This window comes from Eleutherodactylus coqui, chromosome 4 (genome assembly GCF_035609145.1).
Source record: "Eleutherodactylus coqui strain aEleCoq1 chromosome 4, aEleCoq1.hap1, whole genome shotgun sequence".
In the NCBI taxonomy this organism is placed as follows: domain Eukaryota; kingdom Metazoa; phylum Chordata; class Amphibia; order Anura; family Eleutherodactylidae; genus Eleutherodactylus; species Eleutherodactylus coqui.
The window spans coordinates 209,357,161-209,382,467 of NC_089840.1; the positions used below are offsets into that span (position 1 = coordinate 209,357,161).

The window sequence follows — 25,307 nt, forward strand, 5'->3', positions numbered from 1 at the left end:
GATAATTGCAGGAAATACTATGCATTAAATAATTTTCATTCACTTGTACTGTAGTTTGTAAAAAGCTAATCTATATCTGTATATGTTCCACACAGCTATGAAAAGATGACAAGTGGAATGTACCTTGGAGAAATTGTGCGACAGATTCTGATTGACCTAACGAAACGTGGCCTCTTATTCCGAGGACAGATTTCCGAACGACTGAGAACAAAAGGAATTTTTGAAACTAAATTTCTGTCTCAAATAGAAAGGTTATTTTTCTTCTGACACCCCGTACATCAGTGTTCCCCCAACTAGATACTTGGAGTCACATTTGGCTCCTGGGCCCCCTGCATGTGGTGGCTTTCCCTCTGTTAAAAGCTGCAGATGCTTTTCTGCACTAATGGCACCAGGGTCATAACCATACCGAATATTAGCATTATGGTCAAAACCATATAACTTACAGGTAAAGCGGTTGTCTCATTAGAGAGACTGCTATGACAGTGCATAGTGAGAAAACAGTCACCCGGGGATGATGGTGCTGCGGCTTATCAATTATCATGACCTTTCTCTGGCCACATTAATGCAGAATGCAAGTGTTAGTTCTCGCAAAGTACATAACATTAGCCTGTAAGTGACAACCCGCGGAAATCAATGTGTCCTTCACTACTTTATGCCATCCTCAGTGAGGGTTCCCTTTAACCCCTTCCCGCTGCAGCCCATTTTTGTTTTCTCATTTTTTTTCCTCCTCACTTTCAAAAAATCATAACTTTTTTAGTTTTCCATAGTTTTGCATTATGCTGTATGAGCAATCAAACAATTGCAAGTTTATGCTCTTCCGGGACTAAAGAAAAATGTCAAAATGAGTTAAACTTTTTTTGATTATTAAAAAAAAAAAAAAAAAAATCAGAATACAATAATGCAATACCATAGGCCAGGAAGATCAAACTCATTTTCATTGAGGGCCACATCAGCCATATGGCTGCCTTCAAAGGGCCAATTATAATACAATAATAATATATATATAAGACTGTACAGTAGTAGTGTTCCCCTTATTGGCTGCAGTAGTAATAGTGACCGCCCTAGTGGCCCCAGTAATAATAGTGATCACCATGGTGAACCCAGTAATAATGGTGACTCCAGTAGTAATAGGGTCCCCCATAGTGGTTCCAGTAGTAAAAGTGACCCCTCATAGTGGCCACAGTAGTAATATTGACCCCTCATAGTAACCACAGTAGTAATAGTGACCTCCATAGTGGCTCCATTAGTAATAGCAATCACCTATTGGTCTCTGGCCAGGCCGCATCTCTACAGGCATTCCAGTCACCCAGCTCTAGACCAACGGCAGCAGTGCAGCATCTGTGACCGTGTACAAGATGGCACACACAGACACCAGGGGTCTTGCAAAATGAGGTGGCAGGCTAGATTCTTCCTACAGACCTTGTGTTTGACATGAGTGCCAATCACGGCAGCCCTGGGGGCCTATAGAATGCACCAATTGGGGCATTTAAAGGGTCAGCGTGAATGCTGATAGCAGCTGTTGGTGAAAGGTGTCAGCTATAAAAGATGGCCGACACCCATCGTGTATGTAGCACACATTGGGAAGGGGTTAGTACTGTAATATACCATATTACGTGTCAATAGAATTTATCCTTTTCCTATAAACATCACCCGGCTGTTGTAGACCGTATTTTATGGAAGGGTGTAGGAAATAAATAAATGGTGGACAGGACACTTTCTATTTCTCTTCAAAAAGAGGTTCTGTAGCAGCAGAAGTGTCCGTAATAAGACATAATGTACCCCCCGCCCCGCTATGACTTACTCAGCATAGGGCCTTATATTCGTTATATGGCCACAGAACTCCTGGACTTACCTGCATTTATAAGAGAGCGTCATATTTGTATATATCACTGATCACGACTTTTTGCCTTTCCCCAGCGATCGTCTAGCTCTCCTGCAGGTGCGGAAGATTCTCCAACAGCTTGGATTAGATAGCACATGTGATGACAGTATCATTGTGAAGGAAGTTTGTGGCGCCGTGTCAACGAGAGCAGCGAAGTTATGTGGAGCCGGCTTGGCTGCGGTTGTAGATAAAATCAGAGAAAACCGAGGTCTGGACCATCTTAAGACTACAGTTGGTGTTGATGGCACCTTGTATAAGTTACACCCACAGTAAGTTATAAAGCCGTATTACCGCAGTATGTAGATTAGACCCAGAACAAAGGGACAGAAATCAAGATTCCTTATTGCATTCTCTTACAATAGAGCAATTGTGACTGTTCTCACATCATCACTTAAATGGAAGATTATCGTTCAAATGAATGAAAGTGAGCGATAATCGTTCGGTCTGAAGGCGAGCCAAAGACTGAATGACGAATGAGAATCGTTCGCTTTTCGCATGTCATTCTTTTTATGCAGGCATAAAAACCATAGTTACCTCATTCACTTATCGTTCGGTTTAAATACCGCTCGTTCAGTCTTCCATATTCGCTAATACAGGCTGCACGAGAGCGAATGAGGTGGGAATTACTGATGGATTATGTGCGACTTCTAAAGGATTTGGTGGCATCTGCATTCGTACTCACCTACTGATACAATATCCTGGACCAAAGTAACTTCTACTAACCCATTAAGGACCAAGCACCATAATTTATGGCGCTTGGTCCTGGGTTTTAATCCCACGCCATAAGAAAAATATAGCATGAAATTAAAGCTCCTGCAAAGTAGGAGAAGCAAGTTGGTTCCTCGGCTGTTAGTCACAGCCAAGGACCCAGAGGAGGCAGAAGTGGTTTTTAACCTCTTTTGTCTTCTCTCTCGCAGGCTACATAGCGCTCAATAAGCTCTATGTAGCAAATAGAGAAAGCGGAAGTGTCAGTAACCACTAACATGTAACCCCCCTATCATGGTACAGTTGCAGAGTCCTAGTTGACCCAGATCAGCTCTGCCAGTGATTATTGTCACTACAAGGGGATGTTTTCCCCTGTAGCTGGGGCTCCTGTGGATTCCCCAGGTACAGGGGAAAAGATGAAGTCAATAAAAAGTTACAGAATACAATGAAAAAATATATATAAGAAAGAAAATGACCCAATGCAAACCAAAACTGTCGTCATATGCACCCTGTAATCCGAGACTATATAAATTATATATCAAAACGTCTAAAACGAAATCAGGATATATTTATGCTAAAACAAACAACTATAAATTAAAAAATATATATTTTTTAAAGTATTTTACCCCTAATATATCTAAAAAATGGAAAATCTGTAAAAAAAATACATAAAAAAATAGTCCTGTAAATCATGGGTAAAAAACGCTGCAAAAATTTAATTGGTAGCTGAAAAAGAAAAATGGGGCCTTTAAAACCATCACGTGGGTAAAATCCCTAAAAAGTGTCTGGTCTTTTTGAACCAAATTACCCCGGTTCTTCAGGGGTAAATATTCAACATATAAAGTCATTGAAACAAAATACTATTATTTTAAAACACTTTGACCTCCTTAAAAATCACACCATACAGTAACAAATATGGAGCAAATCGATTAAAAACAACAGAAATATAGAAAAAATGATGCGAAGAGAAATATAAAAATCTAAATAGGTAAAAAATAACGTATGCTACCCTTCTTCTGGCCATCACAGAAATTGGCTACAGCTTTTGAACCGCCTGAGATATAGAATATTCAACAGATTCAATAACATTCACTACTTCCAGATATGATTGTTCTTTCTTGTTCCTTTAGTTTCTCTAAAATCTTGCAAGACACTGTGAAGAAGATGTCACCACAATGTGATGTGAAATTTATCCTCTCTGAAGATGGCAGTGGGAAGGGGGCCGCACTCATTACTGCAGTGGCCAAGCGGTTTCACAGTCGAGAGGAAGAGGACAAGAGTTAAAGACGGATTACTAGAAGAAAATGTCTTTGAGAATTATTACAAAATGTCAACTACTATAGGCAGAAAGTTACAAAAGTAAGAATAGAAGTATCACATTTTGAGTACTTTAGTGTGAACTATTAGGACACTATATATGGTAATGTGTTAGAGGCTATTGGATGACTTTGCACTGAATTATTTGTATTATTTACTTCTTAAATGCAAAATTAAGCAACTTTCTAAATAATCTTAATTAAAAATGTCCTACTATTTGCTGCTGCAGTCTGTATATCTCTTTCACATCAGATCAATATCTACAGCTCACAGGGTCCTAAGCACTTGGCCTGAACAGACCTTCATTTACATGAATCAATTATTGTCATGATTCGCTTATTTCTGACAAATCATAATGATAATTGATCAATATTACCAGAAGTTGAAGATCAACAGTACAACTATTGATTGTTGTTCATCCCCATTTGTAATGCTGTAAAGATAATTGTAATTGGTGGCTCAATTGATAAATGTAGATGCCGCACATAGTGACATTTATACAAGGCATTGCTGCCTAGTGCACAGCCAGGACCTGGTATTCAGTGATGTGGTATGTTCATCAAGAGTCATGTGGTCTATTGGGATATATAGGGAATACAATGCTGGACCAGAATCTGGAGCCTGTATATATAGATTAGCCCTACCCTCAAATAATAATACAGTGACTAAATACTAACATCATATAGTGATCAGATAGTAGATCTGGTAGGTGTCAGTTTGTACCCAAAATACTGCCATCATGTAGTTGGATGACCACATGACAGGCTAAGGCATTTATATATGTGGGCCAATAGAGGGGGACTTGACACCCAATTGTTTATACTGTAGAGGACACTATGGTCCGCGCTCACCCTCCGGTGTCGATCAACCCACTCACAAGTGTAGCACAGAACCGCTCTTGCTACACTCACAGTCAGCCCCCACATTGAAGCCCACATAAAGATAACCACCACCAAATACAGAGCTGCTGGGCTGCCATCCATCTCTCCTTGCAAATCAGTGGGCTGGCATATCCATGGTTACCATCTCCCTACTCCAAACAGAATCTGTTTGGTTTTCTTCATTCGAAACCAAAGATCAAAACTGTCATGGGTCCTAGAAGCCCCATAAATTTACACCTCTGATTTCATGGCTTAGTATCTTTCACTTAAATAGGCACTGTACGTTAAACAAACTTGTGCTTATGTGATAGGCAATGTGATAACTAGTATAAGTGTAAATCACTTTATTAATCTACTCTAAAGTGCTGGCCACTGAGAGTCTTACTTCCTTTTAATTTGCTGTCCACTGCCTGTTGTCATCTAAAGTCCATCTCCAGTAATGCAGACGAGAGTGATTACATGAAGTGGAGGTGAGGAGCTATCTCATGCTACCCATAGAAGTATATGAACAAACAAACAGGTGTCAGCGCCACGTGTGGGGAAGGAGATGCAATAGAATCCAAGTGGATCACACTCATCTGGTGTAGGGTGGAATTTTCACAGGCAGGGAATGCACCTGCACCTAGTGTCTGGGACTGCTCGTCATCCTAAATCTTTAATCCAACTCGTCTGGATAGGCGTCTGGGGGAACACAGCTCTCTGGGTAACCAGGGGCTTCTGGAGGATCTGTTCAGCATAAATGGAAGAAATCCCTGTGCTCCAGGATTAGGAATGCAATAGACCAAGGGTCTATATGAAATACTATTTTAATACTGCAACGCGTTTCGGCGTTACACAACGCCTTTTTCAAGCGGGGATTTTTTCCAATTATGCTGAATGGATAGAAGTATACGAAGACTTGAGGGAGGGCAGAAAAATTAGACAGACTGACATAAACATGCTACTGCAGCTAATACTCAATGTTTACTGTATTGCAGCTACTGAAATTGCATTTTAGCTCCTCAGTACTGCAGTATTATGTCCTCCATGATGCTATTACTTTATGACAGTGTGCTACAGAGAAAGAAGATACCTTGCACTCCTATATGTGCAGTGTATGGGAGACCTCTTAGAAGCAGTCTACACCCACCAGCTTAGAGAAAACTGATAATTACATATACAGCCGAAAGAGGGAGAAAACTGTGAAAAATGCAGAATAAAAACCATAAAATGGCCAAAAATGGTGTTATTCCTCATGTGCATACACGGCAGCATACTCTGAAGTCACCTGAAAGTGCAGGTACGCTCTAATGGTAGCATGTTCTAATTAATTTGTTCAAAAATCACATGCTTTGCATATTGCCACAACTTCACCTCAAAGCCCCAGTGGTCAATATTGTGCTGACAGCCTTTCTATGCAGTCCCCTGAAAGAATAGAAATAATGATGACACTTGACATTTTCTGGGTGACCTGAATTTCCTCCTATTTAGGTGCTTTTAGACGGGACGATCATTGTTCAAAAACCTGTTCAAACAATCAAAGTGAACGACAATTGTTCTGTCAAAGCACACGCCAACAACCGAATAACGAACTATAATTGTTCGCTTTTCGTTCGTCCATTTTTTCCAGGCATAAAAATCATTGTTGGCTCGTTCACTTATCGTTCGGTTTAAACAGCGCTTACTCAGCCGTCTTCATTCACTTATGTAGCGCATGTGAAACACTGAACAATTCTGAAACATTTACCGTTTCGATGCATCTGCCTGTTTAACCCCTTGAGTGACAGGTTTCTTACCACCCTGTCGTACCCACCAGGGCAGGTTTTTTTTAAATGGGCCAATCATTTAATTTCAACTAATGTTCCAGTCGCGTTTCAAGAGCCATAGCTTTTTCATTTTTCCATTGATACAGCCATATAAGGGCTTGTTTTTTGTGGGACAAGTTGTTTTTTTTTTGTAAATTAAGTTTTAATGAGTTTTCAAATAACATGGGGTAAACTTACATAGATCACAGTCCGGTACGAAGGTACATACATTAAGATTAGTATAATTAGTAGATGGTGAATACTCGATTGGCTGTTTCAGCTTAACACATTCATAATAAACAGAATAATCAAGTGCTGTGGGTACCACGTACTGAGATTTATAAAATGGCAACCTGTGGAACTACTCTGCTAGTCAGAAAAGTTTAGGGTAACTATATGAAAGTAAAGTCAAAATGGTTAGCAGGAGGGGAGTGGGGAAGGAAGACACAGTAGACAACAGGAGCGGGGGAAGGGGGGGAGGCGGGGAGACGAGACAGGGGGTTATACGTATATAGGAGAGAGGTCGTAAAATTAAATAATACTCGATATGATGGGGGAGAGCGAATATCAGAGTCATCATCAGAGAGGGCTCTGTGTGTTCTGAAGGGGATAGATTGTATATCTTCGGTCAGATGTTCAACTGGTTGCAGGGTCTTGGGGCGATTCATAGTAAGGTGGGGTTGGGCAGAATGTGTCGCTAAGTGTAAAACTGGGATTCTGAGGGAAGAGCCAGGTTTAATCCGTAGTTGCACTTGGGAGTGCGATGGGAGATAAGCTGTCCAACAGGAGGGGTCCCAATACTTTCGCCTTAATTAGGCGATGACCTCAGGTTCCTCCAGGGACCCCATGTCAACAGGAATTTGTCATGGGAGCCTCTAGACCAGCTGGATAGTTCCTCCAGGTTAGCTATGGAATCAACTTTTTCTGTCCGCTGTGTCAGTGTGGGGGGAGTTTTTTGAAGCCATAGTAATAGGATCAATGCTTTGCCTGCATCTAATAATAAGGCAACGAGTTTGTTCTTCTTAGGGTGAAATCTTGCTGAAGGCTTCCATAATAAAACCATCTCTGGTGAAATGGCCAAATCAGGATATATCTTCTTCAGTGTCACCTCCACCCCCCTCCAAAAGGGTGTCAAGATTGGGCAATCCCACCATATGTGGAGAAAGGAGCCCACGTCTTTATCACATCTCCAACATCTCCCATGAGGTGCTAATTTGTAGGCGAAGAGCCACTGAGGGGTTTTGTACCACCTAACTAATTTATAGTGGCTTTCTTGTGCTAAGATACAGGGTGATAGACCAAAGGAAGTACTCAGGATAGTTTTGGTGTCGGATGGGGAGAGGGAGATGCCCAATTCTTAGGTTGTATTTTTTGATGGCATCATTTTTGGGTATATTGGGAGATTGGGGAAAAAAAAGAAATCCTGCCATTTGTTTTTTGGATTTCATTTTTTTGGCGTTCAGCGTGCAGAATAAATAATGTGATAACATTATTCTCTGAGTCAACATGATTCCGGCGATACGGAAAAATAAAAAAATTATTGCGCGCAGAAGATGGCAGCAGAAAATAATTTAAAAAAATTAAATGTCTTTGAAAAAAAATACAAGTACTACAGCAAAAAAAATATATATATACAAGTTTGGTATTGCAGCAATTGTACTGACCCATACAATAAAGTTATCAAGTCATTTTTGTTGCAGTTTGTGTGCCGTAGAAATAAAACGCACTGAAAGATGGTGGAATGTCATTTTTTTTCATTGTACTCCACTTAGAATTTTGTAAAAGTTTGCAGTACGTTATATGGTACTTTAAGTAGCACCATTGAAAAATACAACTTGTTCCACAAAAAACAAGCCCTCATACAGCAAGATCGATGAATAAATAAAGGATTTATGATCTTTTATACAGGGGGAGGAAAAAATGAAAAGGGGAAAAAAAGGGCCACGTCATTAAGGGGTTAAAAAGGTACTAACTTCTTTCTCTGGGTCATTACGACACAGGGATACCACATGTGTAATTTTGTTTCTGATTTTTTACAAAGTAAAGGGAGAAAAGTGTTTTTATTTTTTTAATAATTTTTTTTTTTAACTTTTAAAAATTTTTTGGTCCCTTTAGGGGACTTCCACAGAGACCCTTTAGGACCCCCTGATCACATTGGTGACAGCCCTTTACATGCTGCAGTCGCATAGACTGTGGCATGTAAAGGGTTAACACAGCAGAGATCTGAGGTTTTCTCCATTCTCTGCTGTCTAAAAGCTGGTGCCCGGCTATCCTCTGACAGAGGGAGCCAATTCCCTGTCAACCCTTTACATGCTGTGGTCGCATAGAGCACGGCATGTAAAGGGTTAACACGGCAGAGATTGGAGGTTTTCTGCGATCTCTGCTGTAAGAGCTGGTGCCTGGCTATCCTCTGACAGTCAAGCACCAGCCCTTACCCTGCCATAGAGACCATCGTCGATGGTCTCCACGGCAACCTGTAAATAAAGCAGTGCAGGAGTTTGAAAATAGAAGCGGGAGATTGCCGGCAGATCGGTAATATCTTCCTGCTTCTTTTTTCAAATTCCTTCACTGCTCTGTGTGGGTCTGTGCAGGCAGAGCACACTGCCACAGCTTATGGCAATGCGCTCTGCAGGTCCCATAGTGAAACATAGCCCGGAAATCTTCCGGGCTATATCGCTATGGGCAGTGAAGCTGGTCACGGAAAATTTCCGGGCATGCCACTCAAGGGGTTAAACTGGCTGAACGAGCTAATTCTGACATCATTTGCTTGTTTCAAACGATAAATCGGCTCCTTCAGACAGACGTATGTGTTTTTGCATGTGTCTAAGTGCAACGCATTTGAACCATGAATGAGGTGCTTTTGTATCAGCGCATTTTACTGTACTTTTTGCGCTCGAGGTGCATTTTCACATGGGCGAGGGACACACATCCGCCGTGATTCTAAAGACTATTTAGCCCAATGAGGTCCAGATGTGTTCTTTTCCCCACAGTGTTGCCCTGTTCTTTGCGAATCCCCTTTTCGTATTGTATTGCATGTGCATTTGTGCATTCCTATAAACTTCTATGGGACTTTTTGGTGCGCAAATACGCACAACATAGAGCATGTTCTATTCTTTTTGTGTGTGCAAGAAATGTGCGTGCAAAATACAGAAAATAAAAACAATTCCATTGATATCAATGAATTCTATTTTCTGTGTAATACGTCGGTTTGAAGGAGCCCTAAAAGCACCCATAGTGCTTCACAGTTAGGTCTCGTTCACACGAGGGTGCATCTGCTGTGTAACAGTCTGGACTACTACAGCCCGATGCACATATGAGTGCCCGACAATCCACACATGCCACTTTTCGACCTGTAATCATCAAATCTGGCCGTAAGACCTGAATGCTTTCGACTTCCATCTCCCAAACTCCACAAGCATCCACCATTGTAGCTGCTCCTACTACTACGTCTATGCGCACCCAATCACCTGACTTATGCTTGCAACCAGTACAAGCTCACTAATCCAAAGTGACCCAAAAAAGCCAATGCAAAAATTTGTAAATTATTGTAAACAGTAACATGTTTCTTCTAGCATGTCCAATTAATGACCTAAAATAGAAAAGGTGATCGTACAGCAAGTGTCCATCCATCTTTTTCCAGCCTTTCACAATTTGTTCAAAACAAGCTCCTTAGTCACATCCGGCTTCACGTGCAAGCACAATAAAAAAACACCACGCCTGAGAGGCACCGCTTCGCACGCTGCCTGGCTGTCAGCATAACTAACGTGGCCGCCCAGGCCCCTTCTTTTCCAGAAACAACTACTGTAGCAGACAACTACGATGATCAAACAGCACTGTAGCTTCACTGTGCATTTCTGATACTGATGCACGAACCAACTTCAGCAGCTCTCCTCTGCTATCTCCCCCAAGGAAAGAGGGCAACGTACCCCTCGGTACCCGCCGTTGGGTGAACTTCCCTGCAATTCGTCATCTGAAAACGAGCAAGTGCATCAGCCGCACCATTCTGATGCCCCGGTGCGTGTTTGACATGAAACCGAACGTTAAGTTGCAACCTCGCAACACCAACTCTTCAATAGCGCTCACAACGGGAGTTAAAGACGAGGTTTGATTATTAATCACCTGAGCCACAATCCAATCCACCAAACTCCGAAACTCATACTTCCAGAGCCCCCATGATTGGAAAAAACTCCAACACTGCTATTGTTTAGTCCACTGTTTCTCTTTCCAACCAATGACCAGGACACCTTGCACCAATGGCTACCACAAATAACCCCAATCCTGTGGCTCCTGTCTGACTACAAGCTGAGCTTCCCACTAGACACTCTTTAAAGAAAGTCGTTGTGAAAAAAACACGACCCATCGGTATTACTTCACAAGCAAAATGTAATTACCCCAACAGCACCTGCTATGATTTTGAAAAAACTCCATCCAGATGTTGCCCTGGTCAGATTTTAACCTGCAGCTTCAGCGCTGCACAACAGCAGTGCTAATAACTGAGCTACCACACTTGATTTCCTTAAAACTACTCGCTGTTTATACTGTTTGTCTCAAATGGGCAACTTTTTCCACCGGCACGCGAAAAAAAACATGTCCTACGTGACTACCTCAATACCCAGAAAAAAAAATAAAAACACGACAGCGATCCACAGTTTTTGCTTCTAAGGCCTTAGTCAGACGGGCGTTTTTTTGCGCGATTTGCACATGCGCATGCGTCCGGCGATTTTTTAAAACCATTGCTTTGCAATGGTATCGGACACATGAGCGCTTTTTATGCGCTCGTCCGATAAATTATAGAACAGAAATCGCAGATCGCACCTATCTGCGATCTGCGATTCCTGTTCTCTTCTCTATATGCGCTCAATAGGGCCGGCGGCAGCAGCGCCGACCCCATTGAGAACATATAGAAGACAAATCATTCTTCTCTGCCACAGCTGTTACAGCTGTGGCAGAGAAGAACGATGTTTGCCCATTGAATTCAATGGCGCGGGCAATACAGCCGGCTCCATTGAAAGCAATGGGCTGCTGGCGTGCGCGGGATGAATTGTCGGGAAGGGCTTAAATATATAAGCCCTTCCCTGCAATTCATCCAGAAAAGTGTTAAAATAAAAAATATATATACTCACCTGCTCCCGGCAGTCGGAGTTCCGCGCAGCCGGCCTGCAGTGGGTGTGAAGGGGGTGTGAGTCGCTGAGCCAATCAGGGGGCAGGTCTGACTCACACCCCCTTCACACCCACTGCAGGCCGGCCGCTCTGAACTCCGACTGCCGGGAGCAGGTGAGTATGTATATACTTTTTATGTTAACACTTTTCTGGATGAATTGCAGGGAAGGGCTTATATATTTAAGCCCTTCCCGACAATTCATCCCACACTCGCCCGCAGCGCATTGCTTTCAATGAAGCCGCTGTATTGCCGGCTCCATTGAATGCAATGCGCTGGACAGCTCCGGCCCGTTTCTAATGAAACGCGGCTAGGAGCAGATTTTCGGGCGATTTTCGGGCACCGGTCACGCGATTTGTGGATGCGCATCCGTCATGCGATCCGCAAATCGCGCGTAAAAACGCCCGTCTGACTAAGGCCTAAAAAAGCAACAACAAAATAAAATTCATCTGGCCCATCTTATATATGGGCATCCACTCAAAATGAGCTAAACGCTCATAACTAAAAACGCGTGATCCACAAAAAAAAATATTTGTGCAACCTAATAGGTGGAAACATTTCGGGTGCACCACAAAGAAACGGACTCAGTATACACTTTTTCAAACTGGGCCCACGATATGTAAAAACTGTGGCCTATTCTTTCCACTATGTCATCATACCCTGACTCACCAGCGGGAAAAAGACAAATGGTCAATCAGTCTGAATTTACCTGTCTCCTACTAAGGTAATAAACCCAATGGGCTCAAGATAGGGCCCAACATTGAGTCCCAACTGTATTACCTTAAACAAATTCTCTCTAAATAACGCTACTTTATCCGATGCAGACTTCAAATTAGCACAGTAACCTTCGCCACCCAACTAATGGACCCCACGGCTGTCACCTGATACCTAAAAACCACATTGCAACACCAAGCTGTACCTATATGCAGCTTGTATGTGCTGTAGATTGCATTAATATCTACCATCACATTCGGTCCTGTACTAGGTTGATGCTGACACATCATGCGGGCCAGCGCCAAAAAGGACTGAAGCTAGTTACCAAAGATAATTTGCGCCTGAGAGTTTTTTTTGTTTGTTTAATAAATGTTCAAATTTTTTAGAGTTTAATGCCAAAACAAAAATAATCATCCTCTGCATCCCTTGCAGAGCTCACGTTAGATGGGCTACCCAAGCCCCCTGGTAACCTGCAGAGCACCACAAGCCCTTTTTAATGTTCGAATTTCTCACCAAGACAAAAATTACCATCCTCCAGAGCCCTTGCGGAGCGCATGTTAAGCGGGCTACCCAGGCCCCCTGGTTCCCTTGCCACACATGAAATCTTCTCAACCGTTTCCTCGGGTAAACCTCCCCTAACGAGGGCCACTCCACAGAACACTGAATCCGCAAATGTCATAGAATGGTAGAGTTGGAAGGCACCTCCAGGCTCATCGGGTCCAACCCCCTGCTCAGTGCAGGATCACTAAATCATCCCAGACAGATATTTGTCCAGCCTTTGTTTGAACACTTCTATTGAAAGAGAACTCACCACCTCCTGTGGTAACCTGTCCCACTCATTCATCACCCTCACCATCAGAAAGTTTTTTCTAATATCTAATTTGTGTCTCCTCCCTTTCAGTTTCATCCTATTGCTTCTAGTCTTTTCTTGTGCAAATGAGAATAGGGCTGATCCCTCTGCACTGTGACACCTTTCAGATATTTGTTGACAGTATTTAAGTCTCCTCTCAGCCTTCTTTGCAAGCTAAACATTGCCAGATCCGTTAACCATTCCTCATAGGATATGATTTGCAGACCGCTCACCATCTTGGTAACTGTTCTCTGAACTTGCTTCAGTTTGTCTATGTCTTTTTTAAAGTGGGGTGCCCAGAACTGGACACAGTATTCCAGATGAGGTCTGACTAAGGAAGAGTAGAGGGGGATAATTACCTCACGTGATCTAGACTCTATGCTTCTCTTAATACATCCCAGAATTGTGTTTGCTTTTTTGGCTGCTGCATCACACTGTTGACTCAGGTTCAGTCTATGATCTATTAGTATACCCAAGTCGTTTTCACATGTGCTGCTGCTTAGCTCAATTCCTCCCATTCTGTATGTGTTTTTTTTTTTCATTTTTCATGCCCAGATGTAGGACTTTGCATTTCTTCTTGTTAAATACCATTCTGTTAGTCACTGTCCACTGTTCAAGCTTTCTAGATCTTTTTGAATACTCTCTCTCTCTTCCCTAGTGTTAGCTATCCCTCCTAGCTTTGTGTTGTCTGCAAATTTGATCAGTTTCCCATCAATTCCCTCCTCCAGATCATTTATAAAAATGTTGAACAACACTGGGCCTAGGACAGAGCCTTGTGGTACTCCACTTGATACATTCTTCTACTTGGATGTGCAGCCATTTATGATCACTCTTTGAATACGATCACTCAGCCAGTTGTGAATCCACCTAACAGTTGCCTTGTCAATCCCATATCAATCCCATATTTGGTCATTTTTCCAATAAGCATGGTATTAGATACTTTGTCAAATGCTTTACTAAAGTCAAAATGTAGTGGCCCAGTACAACAGGGCCCCTCCATAATTGTATGCATGCATTTGTCTTGTCAGTGTCCTCTGTGTTGCAGGAATGGTGTGCATTGCCTAGCTGCAGCACAGAAAGAGTTAACTGTTTGGTATGTGAGCTGACTGTCTTGAAAATGTATCCGTTTGTTTGTCATGTGACCTTGTGAGATATATGTGCTTGCAATGCGTGTGTGAGGGGTCTTCTGTTCTGAGCTCTGAGAGTGTTCTGGACCTGTAGCAGAGAGGTCTTCAGGAGTTCCACACAGGTACATTCACCCTGTGTGGTTCAGAATGGAAGTGGCAGACAGAATAGCCTAATGACTGTCGGGACTACTAGCCCCCAAGAGTTCGGCACCATGAATCTGACCGTGAGTGTGGACTGGTAGAGATTGGAAGAGAAACGAGAGTGTAGTACCAGGCCAGGACCTACAGATAATTGTGGCTGTGGTTTCTCCTGACATCCCGTGAGTTCTCCCTGTCACACCGCCTGTCTAGGAAACTGCTGAACTGTACTTGCTGCTAAAGTTGAGTAAAACAACCAGTCACCAATCAGTTTCCGGAGGCCGTGTCTTAAAAAGTACCCGTGTGTGTGTGGATTTACTCCTACAACTAGGAATTCCCCCACGGAAGCTGCACGAGAGAGGATTTACTCCACTATCCAGGTATTCCTAGCTGCAGAAGAAACTGTGGTGTCACGAGTGACTAAAAAGACTCAGGTAATCCTCAAGTGGGTTCCCATTTATTAACCTGCTCTTGACCCTTGGACATGTCACTGGTTACCCTCTGAGTGGGAGACGGTTGAGCCACTGTGACAAGGCCAAACTCTACCCCGCTGTCTTCTAGGCTGTGGCCGGCTTCTTTGACACTGCAAAGATATACTATATCCACCGCATTTCCCTGATCAACCCAGTCGGCGATTCTGTCATAGAAGGAAATTAGATTCGTCTGGCATGACTTGTTTGTTATAAACCCATGCTGGCTCTGGTTAATTACTCTATTTTTATCCAGGTACTTGCATACATGCTGTTTAATAATTTCTTGAAAGATCTTTCCCGATATAGAAGTCAGGCTCACAGGCCTGTACTTTCCTGAATCCACCTTCTTCCCTTTTTTGAAGATAGGGACAACTTATGTCCTTTTCCAATTTTCTGGGATTTCTTTGGTTCTCCAGAAATTTTCAAAGATTATGGCAAGTGGTTCAACAATTACCTTCACTGCTTCCTTTAGTATCTAGGATGTAATTTGTCTGGACCTTGAGACATAAATTCATTTAAGTTAGCTAAGTGTTCCCTCACCATTTCTCTGCTTATAGATAGTCTGCATTCTTTTATTCCCCCAATAGCTCAGGGAAGATCAGTTGATGTTCCATCTACTTTCTGAGAGAAAACGGATACAAAATAGGAATTTAAAAGTTCAGCTTTCTCAACATCATTCATAACCAATTTACTCTTTTCAACTTGTAAGCATCCAATAGCATTTTTGACTTTTCTTTTGCTTTTGACATACCCCAAAATTCTTTTTTTATTGCTTTTGGCCTTTGTTGCAAGCCTCAATTCATTATCAGCTTTAGCTTTTCTGACTCTTGCCCTACAATTTCTGCAGACCACTTTACATTCTTCTTTAGATATTCCCCCCCTCTTTCCATTTGATAAACATATTTCTTTTTTTCCTTTTTAACATGTGTGTAAGTTCTGTATTCATCCATCCTGGACTCTTTAAATGCTTCCCATTCTTCCTTCTTTAAGGGATTGTTAACGATTGTGCTTTGAGAATCTCATTTCGCAATATTTCCCAACCTTCTTGGACACTTCTGTCGTTACGAACATCCCGCCATTGGATTCTTCCTACTCTCTTTCTAAGTTCATTAAAATCTACCTTTCTGAAATCCAACTTTGAGGCCTGAGTTTTCTCAGGTCTTCCTCGACTTTTTATCCAAAATTAAAGGATAGCGCGATCACTGCCTCCTAAGGTCCCAGAAACTCTTACTTCCTCAACCATTTCCTCCATGTTGGTGAGAATTAGGTCCAAGATAGCAGATCTTGTTTGCTCTTATACCTTTTGGAAGATAAAGTTGTCAGCAAGAGTAGATAAGAATTTGTTGGATCCATTACTTTTACCGGAGAGAGATTCCCAACAAATGTCTGCATGGTTAAAATCTCCCATGATCACTATGTCATGCTTTTTTGAGAGCTAGGCCATCTGATGTAGAAAGTTCATCAATATCTTCTGCTTGACCAAATGGCCTATAGTAAATACCTACAATAGTGTCCTTTCTGTTGTTCTCTTCTTCTATTCTTACCCAAACAGTTTCTACAGAACTAACATGCTCTGAATCTTGAATCTCTGTGGAGATGAATGTTTTCCTAACATACAACGCAATACCTCCTCTCCTTTTATTAGGTTTGTTTTTTATAAATAAGTTGCATTCTTCAAGCCTTGTATTCCAATCATGTGTATTATCCCACCAAGTTTCCATGATGCCTATGACATCATATTTCTCTTCCTGTGTTAGGAGCTCCATGCATTTTCTATGCATTTCCCGTGCATTTGTGTAAAAACATTTTAGTTTGTGATCGGAGTCTCTTGGTCCTCTACTTTCCCTCTGATTTTTTTGTCTTTGTTCTTTCTTTCCACTTCTAATAGCAAGGTTCTAAAATGTATTAATTAGCTTTATATTTTTACCTCGCCTTTCACTTCCCTTTCCATATTGTTCTAGTTTAAAGCCCTCCTAATGAGTGAAGCAAGGCGCCCACCAAAAATATATGCTTACCAGTTTTTGTAAATCTTCCATTGCAGATCCCCCCATCAGGCGGGCTAACCAAACCCCCTGGTGAACCACAAGGCACTAAAAGCTCTCCTTGCACATCTGCTAGACTACTGAAGCCCCCTGAGCTCAGCGTGCCTACACTCCTGCTCACTCTACCCCCTCTGCTCTCTGGCAAGTGCCCAACCATGCTGCCCCCTCCACTCATGGCCAGGCTGAAGATGGAGCCACTCCCATCACCACCGCTCCTTGGGGACTGTATGGCTAATTCCATCCCCCCCGGCTTCTGCACCTTTAGCGCTGGACTCCGCTCCTGAGCTCCGGCGCATGCGACCCTGTGACACTGCACCGCCATCTTGCTCGGCCACGTGGTGCTCCTTCTTCTCCGGGCAGTCCGCCTCTAACCTGCTCTGCTCCTCACCCCTGTCGGATCCTGCTGTCCTGTGCCCGCACGCATGCTGCCTGACCTTTCCAGGCTTTGCTGCCGCTGACACCTCCTGCTGCCTGGATCCTGGCCGACGGCTGCTGCATGGGCTGCTGCTTGGGCTGCCATGCTTCGCAGCCAGGCTCATGCTCAATCTGGATGGGGGTTTACTTCTCAATTGCGGCCTCTCCTTTGTGGTGCCACCTTCCCTCGACGACTGCTCCGTTGCTGCTGTCTCCGCCGCCTCCAACCTGCACGCTGAAAGAAGTTGCTCCAACCATCCAGCCCATCCTGCTGCACCGCCGCACAAATCTTCCTCTTTGAATCCTCATTACTGTCTTCTCTTCTTGCACGCCTCTGATTTCCTTATCTTCCACTGGATCCTTCTTCACCACTGTCCTCCACTTCCTTCTTCTTCTTTCTTCTTCTGAATCTCCACCTCTTCCTATCCTAACTCCACCTCTTCCTCACCCAGGGTCGCTGCCCCCTAACTAACTTAACCCTTCACCCTCCTGTCCCTGGCAGCTTCATTATAACATTCTGCTGCCTTCAATGAGTGCCAGTATTGTCATTGAGGAGGAAACTAATGTGCAGGACTTGGCAGTGCGGATCATGGATATGACCCAGCTGGCACAGATTAATATTAAACTCTTATCATTCTTAATGTAATCCCATATATTCAATAGATAGAACCATTCATACTGCGCTGGGTGAGTTTGGCCACCAGAATTGTTAAGCAATTTTAATCACAAATCAATATGTAGGTCAAAACAGAAAACACATAGACACAAATAAGTTCCCCAGCACTGGGCATGAATATTGTTGTTATAAAATGTATTCACAGCGAGGCTGAAATTTGGATAATTTGCAAGGTCATTTATTTTATACAATAAAAGGAAAATGCCATTCCAAGCAGAGGGCTTAACAGTGGAATTGTTAAAGAATGATGAAGTCTGCTTATTCAATAAGGTCACTTCAAGGCGGCTCATAGGATCAAAACAAATGTTATTTCCAGTAGACGACTACTGTAGCCATAAAGCCGGGAGTCCCTGATCTGTATGTGAGCAGAGCAGCTCTGTGCCCTAAACAGTATCACATGACAGAGAAGGTAAGTGCTTCATATCATCACTGTAACTAATATCTCATGCAACACCACACATGGAATATTGTGCACAGTTTGGGGCATCGGTACTCGAGAAGGACATATCAGAGCTTAAGCGGGTGGCAGGCAACTAAAGTAATAAATGGGATGGGCTGAACGACCAAATAACTATGTATAAATATATCAGCGGAGAATACAGAGATCTCTCTCATCATCTATTTGTACCCAGTACTGTGACTGTAACAAGGGGGCGTTCTCTACATCTAGAAGAAAGAAGGTTTCTACACCAACATAAAAGGCGGTTCTTTACTGTAAGATCAGTGAGACTATGGAACTCTCTGCCTGAGGAAATGGTGATGGCGAATTCCCTAGAAGAGTACAAGAGGGGCCTGGGCTCCTGTCTTGAGTGATACTTCAGAAGGGTTGGTGATCCAGGATTATTCTGATCGCCAGATTGAAGTCAGAAGGAACTTTTTCATTTAAATAGGGAAAAATGGCTTCTACCTCATTGGTTTGTTTTTTTTTTTACTTCCCCTGGTTCAACATTGAGGAGTAATAGGCTGAACTGGATGGACATATGTCTTTTTTTTCAGCCTTACATACTATGTTACCATAAAAATATGTTATTACTTGTAAATGTCACATATTGATTATCTTAAATAAACCAATAATAAATAATACACAAAGAGAAAGTGTTAGGGCTCCTTCACACGGGCGCTGCGACCTTTGGCCGGCCGCAGCGCAGGCGATAATTGCATGAGTGAGAGGCAACTGTGACCAAGTCACGGCTGCATCTTCATTTTCAGCACCCATTCAGATGGCCCAGGTGCGGCGAGTGTACACCGCAGCCCGGAATACCATTGGGTGGGGAGAGAGAGTTTAGCTCTGCTAAACTCCCTCCCCCCACCCCCCCCCCCCACTCTCCCCCCTTTGCCGGCTGCCTGCAGTGGGAGGGGGCAAAATGGGGCAGGAGCTAGTGCGCTAAACTCCCGCCCCTTTATCCCCTCTTGCCAGCTACCTGCAATGGGAGAGGGTGGGAGCCGCGCTAAACTCCTTCCCAGCACCCTTTTCTGGGAGCTCTCATAGGCTCCCACAGGAGTCTATAGGACTAGACACTGTATGCCGGAGGGAAAAGAGGTCCAGAACTATCTTTTCTGGCCGGACGTTTTTACGCACCGGAAAAGCATCCATCTGAATGGATGCATTGAAATCCAATGCATCATATGGTCACAATTTTTGGGGCTGGTTTTATTGCAGCAAAATTGCCGCGATAAAACGCTCGTGTGAAGGTAGACAGGATGTGATCTCCCTGCAGTCAATGATCGCCCAGATGTGCAAGCCCGCATCTATGATATTAGTCTATTAGTTCGTGCCAAAACAATTCAGTTGTCTTACATTTCCTGTAGTTTCATTTTCCTACTATTCATTCTTTCTGCTCCGCAAACTAATAAAACGTTGGAGGTGTCAATGAAAACCCCGTATTTTATATTTGTGAGGGAGTACGGAAGGTCAACATACTAAGAATTATTGGTAAGAGGCCTTTTTATCGTAGACAGACCAATATTATAATAATCTTTTTTTATTACTGATTTTTCATTACTCACTAATTGCGTATCTGGGAATGCAAATCCTTAAAGAGTACATCAGCTCATCACTCTGCACAATCAATAATGGTCTCACTGTGATATTATAATATAAGAAGCTTCCATGTCATCATTATGTGTCTTATAATTAAACCACTGAAACATTATTCTAATAGTTATTATTATCTGCCAGAAGCGATCAATTATGTATGGCGCAGAGCCCGAGTATAGTACTAGTTTCCATGACATTACACTGGCACCATTTCTCACCACAGACACAAACTAACATCTTGAAAAGTATTGTTGTATGTAGTAGAAACGCCGTAAAAACTACTTATGGTTTTGTATAATTATTATTATTTCTGACCTAATTACAGTCCTAGAAATAGTGAATAGACAATATTCAGCGCCTAGTCCGAAAAACACACAGTGTCCAGATAAGTAAATATACTTGCACTTACCTAGTGCTCAGCGGATTGCCCTGGGTGGGAGATCCGCCGGCACCTAGCGTGTCCTCCTTCTCCTTTGTCTCCAACCAACCGGAGAGGCGACCCGGGAAGGGAAGCCCACTGGGTAACCAGGGCTTAGTGGGAACAGGTTACCATAGAAGAAAAAATCTTTCCCGCGCTCCAAGGGTTAAGGAATTAACATAGACCCCAAGGTCTGAAACCCCTTCCATGGGATGACATGCGCACCGAAACGCGTAGCATTGATAAACATCGGTTTAATACAAACCTATGGACCTTGGGGTCTATGTTAATTCCTTCATCCTTGGAGCCCGGGGAAGATTTTTTTCTTCTATTGTAACCTAATTACAGTCCTGCAATTTTGTATATAACAGGGTGTCAAACTAATTATCGCCAAGGGCCACATCAGCCTTAGGCGGGGCTCACACGAGCGTGTCTCATAGCCTATGGGCTGCGAGATGTACATGCGTAGCACGCAGCCGATACACAATGGCATTGTGTACCAGCTGAGTTCCATCCATCACCATGTACTATCTTGGCATACATGTGCGCATAATATGTGCCAAGACATCACATACTGCAATTTTTCTTGCAAACCTAATTCACGCAATTCGTGTGAGCAGCAACATGGCCGCCTATTGGATATTGGTACAGCATATTATGCACGCAACCCCCCCCCCACCCGCGTGTTATATGATATTATCATACGCTCGTGTGAGACAGTTTTTATGGTTGCCCGATTATAATCGTATAGTAAGGCTCGTTCATATGAGTATTACACGTACAATATATGCAGTGAATAGAACCCACTGAATTTAATGGGTTTGTTCATATGAACATATTTTTTGCATTTACACCCATGTGAACCAATCATATCAGTGACCCCCAATAGTCATTTTTGAGTGGGTAGCATCCCTACTGGCTTTCCACTCACCCAGCCTGCAGGTCCGGTCTGGCGGTAGTGCTGAGTCTGTAACCGCTGACCTCTCACCTTGGAGTCTGCGCTGCCTACAGACACTCAGGGAGGGCGGGGGGGTCAGCGGTCACAGACTCTGCACTCCCGCCGTCGGACCTTTGCTGCAGGCTGGGTGAGCGGAGAGCCCGCAGGGACGCTGCCAGACGGTAGGCCACATAAAATGAGGTGGCGGGCCGGATTCAGCCCATGGGACTTGTGTTTGGCATGTGTGGTATACAACAAAGGAACAAAGAAAACGAAACATTATCAACCTACAATATATGGTATATTCTCAAAGACAATTTCAAAGCAATCAGTCCTCTACTGTACCCCCATATAAGCCTATTGCATATAAAGACATATGGAATTTTTTTTCTGCCTCAAAAAAAAACCTCTTGGCATGTTCCATTGCAGTCTGTCTGTATGGAGGTATTTTTCTCTAGAAGCATCACCTGTACAGCAGTGCATGGAGGCTCTCCATACTAAGAGGCCATACAGCCTCCATGCACTGCCTTACATGCTGCATGCCAATGTGTATGAGCTCAAAGACCTATCAAATATAAATTGACCTATTAAGTAAATTTACGCTTTAATCCCAGCTGATAGTAAAAAAATACCTAGCAGGATCAAAGCAATCTAGCAGAAGGTGGAGTTTTCCGCTGTCAGTGACAGCCGAGGACCTGGAGGAGAAGACAAACAGTTTTTAACTGCTTCTGTCTATTCCTGTACAAACTACACAGCACTCAGTGAGCACTATGTATGTAGAGAATATAGGATGCGGCAGTGCTGTTTCCTGCACGAGGCACGGCTATCACATGATCGATAGCGACCTTCCCACATGACAGAGCTGCAGGGTCTTAGCAGACCCTTGACCAGCTATGACAGTGACTACTGTCAAACTAGGATGCTCCAGTTACACTGGAAAAGTGTGAAATAAAAAAATAAAAATCCAGAGTGAATGTCCCCCAAAGGATTATATGATGTTAAAAAAGTACAAAAATAAGTAAAAAAAATTACAGAATGAAATAAAAATATATATGAAAAACAGAAAATGACCACTGCCGACATAAACAGTCGCCATATGCACCCTGTAATCCGAGATTATACAAACTATATATCAACATTTGAAACAAAATGAGGAACCCATTTCTGTCCTTTATTTTAACATAAATATAATCATTTCAAAAATAAAGAACTATACGGCTGGGTTCACACAGGGCATATTCCCGTCGGAAATCTCGCAGTTTCGCCGCAGCAAAAACCGTGAGATTTCTGCCGGGAGAACCGCCGCGGAAAAAGCCGCAGCGGCTTTGAAGCTGCCTGGCCGCTTGCTTTTCCGTTGCGGCCAGCGCTCCATAGAGGAGAGCGCGGCTGTGACATAAATAAACAAAAAAGGAAAGTAAATAGACATGCTGCATCTTTTGAAGCCGCGGTTTCAGCCGGACTTACCGCAGCGGATTGGACGTCCCGTGTGGACGAGATTTCTGAGAAATCTCGTCCACATGGCTGGCTAATGCCGAGATTAGCGGCCGCGGGTGGATTTGCCGCTGCGAAATTCCACACGGCAAAACCGCCCTGTGTGAACCCAGCCTACATTTAAAAAAATAGTTTTGTTTTTTCCTTTTCATACACATTTACCATATAAAAATGGAAACAATTTTTGGTGAAAAAAGAAACTAAAATATAGCCCTGTGTGTGATGAAAGAAGAAAAAAAACAACAAAAATAATAGGGCCATAAATCCACCACATGGGTAAAAATGCTAAAAAGTGTCTGGTCCTTTAGGACTGAAACACCCAGGACTTTAAGGGGTTACATTTTGGCCATGATGACAATACCCATCTGTGTGCCATAAGCACCTGTGGCCAGGATTACGGAAACAGCCAAACTGGCTGTTCTACACTGTTTCCATAACTCCCATGGAAGGGATCAGAAGTTACAGGAACCACGGCGAGTCAGTATTGTCATCTCAGCCAGCATTGACTGCGATGGGAATACTCTTTATTCCCTGCAACCCTTATAATGACATCGTCAGGGCAAAAACACATGGGTGCATGCGCTAAAACGTGTGAGAATCCCGATAGTGAAAATGAAACCATTGAAATCAATGGTTTTCTCCCGGTATGTGTCTGTGATTTTCATGGCCGCAAAACGGGACTAAAAGACGCCCATCTGTTAAAGCCCTTAAACGGAGAGCAACAATGTGCAAGTAAAAGTTATCCAGACCCGGACGCCATGTTGCTGAAGTGATTCCTACACTTTCTCGTACATTTTCTATTATTTATGACTCTTTGTGATTGCACCATTAGATCTGCTTTCTTTTATTGATTTTGACACGTGTCACTAAATCAATATCGATTACATGCATAATTTATTGGCCAACAATTACTAGTTGAGATAGTTCTGTGACATTGTGTAAAGCGACACTGGCAGGAAGAAAACACTGATGCGCTCTGCGTCGGAGGGCTTTTAGGAAATACTAAAGTTTTTACTTGTCATAAATATCCTACTAAGTTACATCACTACTTTCCTCAAAGTGCAATATCTATGCCACTAGAGGGCGCTCAACATCCCTTAAAGTACATTATATTCAACAGATACATTCAAATGTAACTGTTACTCACTGTTGTAAACAGGGTTGGGACGAAAGGGAGTCAGAGATAGGCGATTGCCTAGGGCGCTGTCTCATAGGAGGCCAAAATAAGGTGCACTTGTAATGTAAAAAGTGTATTAAGGCTGGCTTCACACAGGCATATTTGCGCATGCAGGATTTCAATGGGTTCATTCACAAGTGTGTATTTCCCTGCGTATTTATGGTTGCGCAAAAAACATAGCATGCTCTTTTTTCCTGCGCATTCATTCCCCCAAAGTCCCCATAGAAGTCAATGGAAATGCACAAATGTGCGCAAAATGCGCTAAGAGAAAGACTGCATAATTGTGCAGAAAAAAATAACACATCTGAAACTCATTAGATTAATTTGCCAATTCAATTAATGCATATTTTTTTGGCTGTCCAAATGCACATGCCTTGCGCACAGAAAAAAGGACAGTAAAATGCGAGAATATGCATGCAAAAAACATTGCTCGTTATGCAAAAATGCTACGTTCATGCACGTGCAAATACATGTAAAGGGGGCCTAAATTGATACTAATAACTCTGTTGTGTGTTGTGCCACTGCCACATATCCCTCAAAACACCTTGCAAGGGTTTGTCCAACAGTTACTGCAGCGCTCCTGCGCTAGCCTATATAGCATCATCTTGGGGTTGGATATGTTGCTGGGGTGCAGCACAGGATGCAGCATCTGTACAGGCATCAAAAAAGGGGATGAGGAGAATTTATTATAGTGGCCAATAAAGACTTTACCTTTCCCTATGTCGTAAGCACTGATTGGTTAATTAGTGCACTGTTGAGAGCTACCGTTAAGAAGAAAGTGCTTATTGGTCCTCTCTGTCCCCTATCTCTCTTGTCTCTTTCCTCTATTGCCCCAACCTGGCGGCCGCACATTACAACACCGTCCTCAAACATGTCCTGGATGAAGCGGCACCCCCTGTGACCCAAGCCATCTGATGCAGAACTCAGCAACCCTGGCTCACGCCTCAAACACACTTCATCTGGTGGTGCTCTAGATGTGCTGAATGGCTGTGGAGAAAGTTGAAACATCTGAAGACTTTCTCCACTTCAAATTCAAGCTCAGAATCTACAACCTCGCCCTCCAGCATGCCAAACAAGTCTACTTC

The 25,307-nt window shown here is 43.0% G+C and overlaps 1 protein-coding gene across 2 annotated transcripts in view; it reads left to right on the forward strand.

Moving 5' to 3' along the window:
• Nucleotides 1-4,122, forward strand: part of LOC136625992 (hexokinase HKDC1-like) — a 37,631-nt gene extending 33,509 nt beyond the window's left edge. For both annotated transcript variants that reach the window (XM_066600653.1, XM_066600654.1), the window contains 3 exons: nucleotides 96-251; nucleotides 1,918-2,151; nucleotides 3,718-4,122. In XM_066600653.1, coding sequence (XP_066456750.1) covers nucleotides 96-251; nucleotides 1,918-2,151; nucleotides 3,718-3,871 — 544 coding nt within the window. In that variant the 3' untranslated portion in view covers nucleotides 3,872-4,122. The remainder of the gene's footprint in view (nucleotides 1-95; nucleotides 252-1,917; nucleotides 2,152-3,717) is intronic.
• Nucleotides 4,123-25,307: the final 21,185 nt, after the last annotated feature.